The 9,982-nt window shown below is 41.3% G+C and overlaps 1 protein-coding gene across 2 annotated transcripts in view; it reads left to right on the top strand.

The window, feature by feature from the left end:
- The first annotated feature begins 1,205 nt into the window (after window positions 1–1,205).
- Window positions 1,206–9,982, top strand: part of arhgef4 (Rho guanine nucleotide exchange factor (GEF) 4) — a 155,675-nt gene continuing 146,898 nt past the window's right edge. Inside the window, exons 1-2 of one of the 2 annotated variants that reach the window (XM_084049228.1) lie at window positions 1,206–1,693; window positions 8,799–8,828. In XM_084049228.1, coding sequence (XP_083905354.1) covers window positions 1,466–1,693; window positions 8,799–8,828 — 258 coding nt within the window. In that variant the 5' untranslated portion in view covers window positions 1,206–1,465. The remainder of the gene's footprint in view (window positions 1,694–8,798; window positions 8,829–9,982) is intronic. The other variant, XM_084049229.1, reaches the window with a different exon arrangement.

Raw genomic sequence — 9,982 nt, 5'->3', positions numbered from 1 at the left:
ACTAATAATGATAATACTCACATAACATATGTTGTGAGCTTTTAAATTAGGTATTTTTTGCTATTCATCAAATATGCCAAACATATATACGGTAAGGTAGTTAAACAAAAAGCAAAAACAAATGAATATAAAATAGGCTATAAACTACAGTTTTAATGTCAAGGGGGGATACTGTCTGTTTTGACATGGTTAAAGTTCAGAAGCCACTTCTCATCAGTTGCAGTGTGTAGTAGTACTTTATTAAGACCACTAGGTGGAATCAGAGTATATGAAATAAAGAACACAGAGCAAAGGCTTTATTATTTCACTAAGAATGATTTGACTCTTTCTCTTCAAATCCCCAAAATAGATGGTAGACTTCTTTTTGTGCATAATAATTTGCACTAATAGGGGGGTTGTGTGTTGATCAACCTGTCACTCATGAAATGTCACAGGTGCTACCTGGATCAATATTTTGCCTCCAAAATAAAAGGGCCTATTTAATTGTCATACACTTCTGAGGAGAGACCAAACTAAGTACATTTAATCAAGTACTGTACTTAAGTATAATTTTTAGGTATTTTTTACTTTACTGGAGTATTTCCAATTTTCAGTACTTTTACTTCTTCTCCACTACATCTCAGAGGCAAATAGTATACTTTTACTCCACTACAATATAGTTTAACTTTAGTTACTAGTTACTTTGTAGATTTGGATTATTACTACAAAACATACATTAACCACTTCAGCCCTATATACTACATTTCAGCCATTTGAAAATAGCAGATCTACAAGCTCACGCATTGTGAGCTTGTAGATCTGCTATTTTCAAAAGATGTTTATACATTTGAAAACTTGAAATGGGACATTCTACCTAAGTATTTAAGTACATTCTGATACCAACAATACTTTTGTACTTTCACTCAAGTAAACTTTGATTACCGGACTTTTACTTGTAACGGAGTGCTTCTACATTGCAGTAGTGATACTTTTACCTAAGCACAAAATTATAGTACTTTTTCCACCACTGAAAATAAGTGATTTTTTGGGGGTGAACTATGCCTTTTAAGAAGACTTTGTTTGGTAGTTTTACTTTGAAAAATGAAACTCAAACAGGAAGAGAGGGATGGCTCATTCCACTGACTTGACAAGTTAATGACCGTCTGAAGGCAGTCAGTCACCATGCTCCGCAACAAACAGTGCGTAAAACTCCCAACCATACATCATCCATTCCGTGCACGGAGCGCACTGCGCGCACACACATTGGGAGGCACTAGCCGATCGCTTTATTATTCTCAGAAATAGACCCATTATGACAGGAACGCAACTTTTTAACCATGAAGTATGATGATAGTAGATGAAGTGCCATGCGAGGCGTTAAAACGCGTCTGGAATAACATTTTGAAGTTGTAGAAGTTGTTTTTAAGGGGGAATTAACGACACCGTCCGTTCCTGTCGCCGCGGGAAGGAGACAAGACAGACAGACATGGATGATGGCAGTGACAGTGCGGCCATCAGTGGACATCATCGGACGCCGTCGTCCGAGGAGATCCACGGTGGATCAGCGGATCCAGTGGATCATCAGAGCTCTGTCTCTTCTGTGGGGCGATCGGAGCTCCTCATGTATCTGAGCTGTCTGCCGGAGCGCTACAGGACCGCTAAGTTCAGCCTGGCCGCCTATGTGCTCTGCTGGGCTCTGATGAAGTGGTACCAGGTGAGAGGCATCATTCATCATCATGCATGGGAGATAACTAACTAACTACGGTGGTGTGAAGCAGTGGTTCTCAAACTTTTTCATGTCAAGGACCCCCAAATTGACACTTATTAGCCCACGGACCCTCATTATTCGAAAAGATAAGCCAGGGACCCCCGTAAGAGAATATTTTTACGGCTCTCTAGCAGTGATTCTCAACCTTTTTTAATTCCAAGGACCCCCAGTACAGTTATGCAGTGATGGAAATGACCGAAATATATATATATATTGAGATGCTAGTGGAGTAGAAGTAAAAGTATTGAAAATTGGAAATACTGAAGAAAGTGAAACTACCTAAACATTGTACAGTACTTGAGTAAATGTACTTAGTTACTTTACACCACTGCAGTTATGTGTTAATTTAACTCTCTGAGAGTGTACAAATAGAACACCCATGTGGTTCCATTTTGCACACTCTCAGAGTTACAGACCCGCAAGGGTCCATTTGGTTCCTAACTATCAACCATTTAACTGGGAACCCCCGAGACTGCTCAAGGTGGTTGGGTTGAGTCTATGTCAGAGCCAGAGCCAAACAGAACTATTCAAATGAAGCACAACAGGTTTTCTTTCTTAAGGGGGAGAGAAGAGAGATGTGTCTGTTTGTTCTTTGAATGCAGGTGTTTGTCTGTCTACTGCTATTTGATGTAGAACACCAAACACACAACAGTGGTTCTCAAACATTTTCATGTCAAGGACCCCCAAATTGATATGTCATTATGTAGGCTATAGGCTATTTGGTCGTGGACCCCCATTTGAAAATATTTTTTGCCAGGTACGCTCATAAGAGAAGATTGGTGATAATCATTTCAAAATGATTGAAAAATGTATATATATCAAAACATTTTGAAAAGCAAACAAAATTATTACTATAATTCGAGATATTGGCTATTTTCGAATAGCCAAAGTATAAAATAGGGTTAGGGGGACCCCATGGAACCCAGGAGGACCCCACTTTGAGACGCACACACACACACACACACACACACACACACACACACACACACACACACACACACACACACACACACACACACACACAAACATATGTCATCACTTATTATGTTATTATGACCAAATAAGCTGACCAGATACATTAGCTCCACAAGCAGTCCAAGAGCTATTGTTAGCCTCTCAAATCAGATAACATGCACATATCATTTATTTTAGAAAGACTTGAGGCTGACCAAAGCTTTGATGCACACTAAATCACTATTCCCACTTTGGTGCATTTACACTACCTAGACAAAACGTACTGTAACTAAAAAACAGGGATGGATATTCGTAGAATCAAGATTCCATCTTTGCAGGAATAAAAGATCAAAGATATTTTAAATAAGAGGCAATTTCCTCTGCAGTTGGATCTGTATAGTTTTTTTTGATTGATTGGTTGCGTGGATGTTGTTCTTTCCCCGTTTGGTCTTGACTCTGTTCTGTTCAGGTCACATGCACCATCCATCATTCTGCACCAGTTAGCAGTGGCGGAAGAAGTACTCACATTTTGTACTTGAGTAAAAGTATCAATACCCTATTGTAGAAATAGTCTTACAAGTACAAGTTCGGTATTCAAATACAAGTATTGGCATCAAAATATACTTATACTTAAAGTACCAAAAGTACAAGTACTCATCATTATGCAGAAGGTCCCATTTCAAATGTAAAAATCTTTTGAAAATAGACGATCTTCAAGCTCACTGCGACGCGTTGCGAACTTGTAGATCGTCTATTTTCAAATACGGTAGCCAAAGTATATATAGGGCTGAAGTAGTTAATATATGTTTTGTAATAATAATCCAAATCTGCGAAGTAACTTGTAACTAAAGTTATCAAATAATTGGAGTAAGAGTACAATATTTCCCTCTGAGATGTAGTGGAGTAGAAGTGAAATGATTGAAAATTGGAAATACTCCAGTAAAGTAAAATAAATACCACAAAAGTGTACTTAAGTACAGTACTAGTAAATGTACTTAGTCACTATATCCACCACTGCCAGTTTAGAATGACCAAATTGGGTCAGGAATTTGGGCAAAAACACTCTCGTGTGTGGCCAGGTGTAGCAGGAAATCTCGACCGTATTCCAGATGTCACGGCCGTGGCGAGCCAAGAATTACATAATAGAATACGCTCCTGTACGTACGTCCACAATATGAATGGCTCACACCAGTAGTAGACCCAAAATAGAGTTCTGTCAAGCTTGAAAGATAATGAGAAATGAGCGGTGTCGAGCTATTTCACGTAATGCGAATCTTTCTAAACAAACTGCAGGGGTCTTCAACATTTGTCAGTTCAAGGAGGACCCCCTTAGCTGAGAGAGAGATGAAGCAGGGACCCCCCACTATTCAACTTTTTCATATATTTCATAGATAGATTCATGGACTTGTTTGACATCAGTGGTGTGTTCATGTGTATTTTCCAGATATTTAACGACTTAAACTGTCAATAATTAGTAAACTTGACCTTTGGCTCTGTACTTGGTCTGCTCTTTTTTCCCTCTACACCAAACATCAGTGCCGAAAATAGCCTCAGAATAGGGATGCTAGGGTTTAAGTGGTTAATGTAAAAAAAAAAAGTTCCTATCTCACAAAGATTTGGTCCCCCCCCCCCCCCCCCCCTGCAGTAACTCTGAGGACCCCCCCTAGGGGTCCCGGACCCTTCTGTTGAAGACCCCCCCCCGATCTGGTGCACGAGTTTGCACATTTGCACTTCCACACTGAGCCACTGATGCCACGCCACGATAGGGGAATGAAAGGGTTGCCATGACTCGCTGCACATCGAGTTGACACAGCCATTAACAGGCCTTAATAAGAACAGGGCGTGTCAGGAAAGGGCTATAAGTGGGTGTAGCACACATCCCAGGGGTGTAAACTAGCCATGGCGTTGAACTTGGCATTGATTCTTCCCCTAACTGCCAGGGCAAGCAAAGTCTTGTCTTGAGTCTAACCTGCCTCCTCCACTCGACACGCTGGATTAGGAAATGTTATAACACAGACGCAGGCAGTCAAAACCTCAGGATTTTAGCACTTGTCACACTCAATTTGCCAATCTTTATTTCAGCCTTGGTCGGAATAAGGTAATTTCCCAGCCTTTTTTTCAGGTGCAGGCATGTTGCATGTATATTTTTCTTTGTCTCAAACATTTCTAGCAATCTCTTAAACCGGGTGCTCGGTTCAGTTCTTAAATTAAGTTCTTTCTCAGCAGAGGTATCACCAGTACTCACAGAAAGTTCCTTCAGGTACATTACTTTATTTAATCAGGCATGGGCAGCGAACAGAATTCCTCAGCATGAGGTTTTATCTCATCATAAAATAGCCTAAATAAGGTAGCGGCTCCTGACAGACAGCCAGAGCTGAAGGGTGCTGTCCTCCTAAGTTAGAAAATAGTTGTGTTCAGGCATTATGAGGTGTTAAGTCAGAGTCGCCTGTGAGATATGCAAGGCCCTGTGTGAAGACAGCAGTGCGAAGCCTTCCTACTGTATACCTGCGACACATGCACGCATGTCTTTTGTTCCCCCCTCGGGCACGATACATTGTAACAAATCATGTGGCATCCACTGTTGTGACATATCCTACACGGCACTGCCAACGGACAGTATAATTATTATCTTTGAACATCAAAGAACAACATTAACAACTTGTGCACATACAGAGAGCAATGATCCAACACTGAATAAGAGCACGCTACTATTGACATGAATTCAGATAACTCACCACATCGAGCAGCTGAATGATAATGAGCATTTTCCTCTTGGCTTTTCTTGCAGCAACCTCAGAAATAATGCCTCAGTAATCCAATCGGGATACTTCTTTTTCGATAGTCAGACACAGTCTCTCTTGGGATGTCGTAGTCTAGCTCTGGTGAGTAGGCATGGGACAATTATCGTTATCGCTTATCGGGATAAGAAAACCTGCACAGTAATCGTATCGCAGAGATTTTAAATGATCGTGAAATTTTCCTCCGCTATATACTGGGATCAATTGCGTTTGCCGAGCTGTGTGCTACTGTATCCAGTAGCACTTAAACCCTCTAGTATTAGTACTCTATACTTACACTCTACACCAATTCGCTTTGCCAAAAATAGCCTATTTTTGGCGAACGCTCCTCCCCAGGATAGGGATGCTAGGGTGCAAGTGGTTAACAAAAGTGGCATTTTAAGAGTTTTAAAGCATATTGTTTGTGGTTGATCGAAATTATTTTGGCCACAATAATCGTGACGTGAATTTTTTATATCGTCCCATTCCTAGTCAATCTACTAGACCCTCCAGAAAAATGTGATTATGCAATCACAGAATTTACCGTATAATCAGCAAAATGGCGCATAATTATGCGGGGGTAACGTTTTTTCAAAAAGGCCGCATCGCATAATATGCGCATCGCATAATATGCACATCGCATAATATGTGCATCGCATAATATGTGCTTTGCATCACATATTTCCGCATATTTCGCAACTTTTCACATATTTCGCATTTTTCGCATATTGCCGCATATTTCACAACTTTCCGCATATTTCGCAACTTCCCGCAATAGCCTAAATAAGTAATACATTTGCAATTATTTCATCGCAAAATCAAGGATTTTAGCCCACATAATCAAGAGTTTTAGCCCGCATAATCAAGAGTTTTAGCCCGCATAATCAAGAGTTTTAGCCCGCATAATCAAGGATTCTTGCCCGCGTTTTTCTGGAGGGTCTAATCTACTGGAGTCACCAGAGTGCTAGGGCTCTGACTCTTAGTCAGTCTACTGAAGACAAGGCCTATATGTTCTAATCTAGGGCACCGGTTCTCAACTTGGGCAACCAGGGGTCCAAATGGACCCTTTTGGGTCAGTGACTCAGAGACTGTACAAATGTAACCAAATGGACCCTTTTGGGTCAGTGACTCAGAGAGTGTACAAATGGACCCTTTTGGGTCAGTGACTCAGAGAGTGTACAAATGGACCCTTTTGGGTCAGTGACTCGGAGAGTGTACATATGGAACCAAATGGACCCTTTTGGGTCTGTGACTCGGAGAGTGTACATATGGAACCAAATGGACCCTTTTGGGTCTGTGACTCGGAGAGTGTACATATGGAACCAAATGGAACCTCTCGGCTCCATTTGGTTCCATATGTACACGTTAAATAAGCACTGAGGACTTTGTAAATTGGGGTCTCAGAGATGAAAAACGGTATCAAATGAGGGTCCGTGATCTCCTTGAAATGAAAAAGGTTGAGAACTAAACGATACTGGAACCACAATCTACACTGTAAATTCCACAGTGTTGATTAATTGACCCATGGAAGTCCATTTGGTTCCATTTATACACTCTCAGAGTTACAGACCCGACGTTGCGATCCAGGGTTCTATTTAGGCAGAGACAGTACTGCTTTTTTTGTGGAATGTGGAGTGGACTCCAGCTGACTTAAATGGACTTCTGCGAAACAGCCATCCTGCTCCGGTTGGAAAACGGCTGTTGAGTGGGTTGAATCCCTTTGAACATTTATTATCATTTTATTATTTGTAAGGCCGTTTGTAGATCTGTTTGGAGTCTACAACTCTAAACTCTATTTCCACAAATAGAGTTTATATTACCCCCGTAGAGATCATTTTCCACTCGTACTTTTTCAACTAATTTGCTCAGTGTTCATTTTTTCCTTTGATGTGGTACAGTAGCTGGAACAACTGACTGGTGAAAAGTGTTTTTTCTCTTTTAAGGCTACTAGCTAGGCTACTGCGAAGCTAATTGGTTGACTTATACTGTCATAAGGTAATTAAGTAGGGCAAAACATACCTTTGTGGGAATTATCACCACAAAGGTAAACCCTGATATAAACTGTGCTTATTTTAAATAAAGAGTGGCTTTCTTACATCCCCACTCACCCGCAGCCCGCACACAAACACATAAGAACATGCCCGTGGTACGCTCACATGCACACACACACACACACACACACACACACACACACACACACACACACACACACACACACACACACACACACACACACACACACACACACACACACACACACTGCACAATGATGTTACATTAGCTATGTTAATGTTGCAGGATAACAGACTGTATGATGAGTTATGGGGACACAGGGGCTTGGGGGAAGGGGTGGTCGAAAATATCAGATCTACAAGCTCACAATGTGTCGCATTACGATGCGTTGTGAGCTTGTAGATCGGCTATTTTCAAATAGCCGCTATAGGTTTAAAGTGCTCACTGCTCTTGTGGCCTAGTTGCTTTGTACATAGCTGTTTGCTTGTTTCTCTCCCAAAATCTGGCAACACTGGACCAAACCCCACATTACTAATAAGTAACGACGCCTGGCGTTTGAGTGGCAATAGATTCGTCTGCCTGCTGGTCAGGTGATGCAAGCTTCACAAGTTTGGCCTTTGACCTGTGGTCTTTTATTAGCATCACCCGTCAGGAAACAAGAAGGCCACATTGACTCGGTGCCAGCAACTAACTCCCTCCCCTCTCTCCCTTTCTCCTCTCTCTTTTGCCCTCCCCCTATTGTGCCACAGATGTTAAATGTTTGACACAGAGCAGCAGATGCCATGTGGTCAGGACTCTGTTGTCAATCGCCGGTCCTCTCTGATGTGCCACGCAAACGCACCCATAGTCCAGTCCCACAAGCATTTCAGCTATTCACTGTGCACGACTATCGTTCGTTTAGCACGTCGTCGGGCCACTTAGCTCTGTTCTCATTTTGGTCAGCTAACCCCATGTTGCGTTGTCGTTTTCTCTCAGGATCAAAGCACCAAACGTCAACAAAGGCACGCCACATGCCTACAGTTACCATTTCTTGAAGTGTGTGATATAATGGTTTAAGTGCAGTTCGGAGAGTTGACTAATAAACGTGTTTTATGAGCCCACACTAGCCGTCTGCTCCTGGTGAAATGGGAGCAGGGCTGGAGCTCATTAAAACAATGTCACCATGTATTTTTCTAAAGCAGCTGTGACACCGGCAGTATTGAAAGTGTTTTCCTTTGCTTTTACATTTTTATCACAGTCTAAGAATAGGAAGTACTAGTCACCAAGGCTTTCGTTATTAATTCATTTTTCACTCTTTCTCTTCACAGAGACTCCGGTGTCAAGCTCAACCTGTACAGGTAAGCAGACAGGAGAACACAATTCATTGTCATTATGCTGGTTCAAGGGCAAAGTTACTGTCAGTGTAACAAAGTTACTGTCAGTGGTTGTAGTAACAAAATAACTTGGTGGCTATAGTAACAAAGTTAGTAACTACTATCAGTGGTTATAGTAACAAAGTTACTGTCAGTGGTTGTACTAACACAGTTAGCCCGTAGCACTTGCCCTAGCCTTGACGACCTTGCAGGCTTATGCAAAGGTTTAGATTGGATGTTATGTAGACAGATGCCAGGTTCATTTGTTGACCTGGCATCCTATAGTTTGTATAGTTTCAATGTACAGATTATTTATTTTTTGATATTATACTGTTTGTTTACCTATGATCCTAGATGACTATTTCTATGCATTTAATGTATAATCTTGTATAAATTACAGTACCTTGCTCTTAGGCTACCTTAAGTCGCTCTGGACTAAGAGTGTCATCTAAATGCCTAAATTGTTACTGTCAGTGCTTATAGTAAAAAAGTTACTGTCAGTGGTTGTAGTAATAAAGTAGTAATAAACTCTAAGTGGATGTCCAGATGTCATACCGTGGGCGGTTGGTTTGGTGGAAGCAAATGGAGAAGAGGCCTGTTCTCATACTGTAGCTGTAACCGCCTTCTGTCCAGGACCAACTGTGGCTACGATTGTACCCTGCTTCAAAGAATCTCAGAGTCTGTTTTCTGAGGGGGCTGAAGAGGAAAGAAAGGTTTTAAATGCATGACCACCTGCAGGTTAAATCTTCTTTGACCTTAAAAAACATCTGAAAGAGAATCCCCGTAGTAGACCCATCCTTCCAAATACACACCTCCGGGGAATAGTTTTACAGGCATCATCAAGTTCTTGACTACATTACATAAAACATCTCTTTGTTGAGATCTCAAGTGAAAGGTTATATTGGCGATAACACTTCAATGTCTAATATGATCCACCTTAGCATCTATACGCTGTCTTGTGGCAAAAAACGTAAGACTACTTAATGGAGCAAGTGAAGATAATACGTGTGAGAGTTGTCATATGTAGATGTAATCGTAGCGGGTTGGAGCTTGTTCGAGGCCTCAGGGCCGTGAAAAGTGCCTGCTTGAATCAAAATACTTATCCCTGGATTGCACATTTCACCTCCACATCTAGACCA

This window comes from Gymnoscopelus microlampas, assembly GCF_963454915.1.
Source record: "Gymnoscopelus microlampas genome assembly, chromosome: 22".
NCBI lineage: Eukaryota > Metazoa > Chordata > Actinopteri > Myctophiformes > Myctophidae > Gymnoscopelus > Gymnoscopelus microlampas.
Note: the sequence above shows the minus strand (reverse complement) of the source record. Positions and strands in the feature narration are given on the sequence as shown.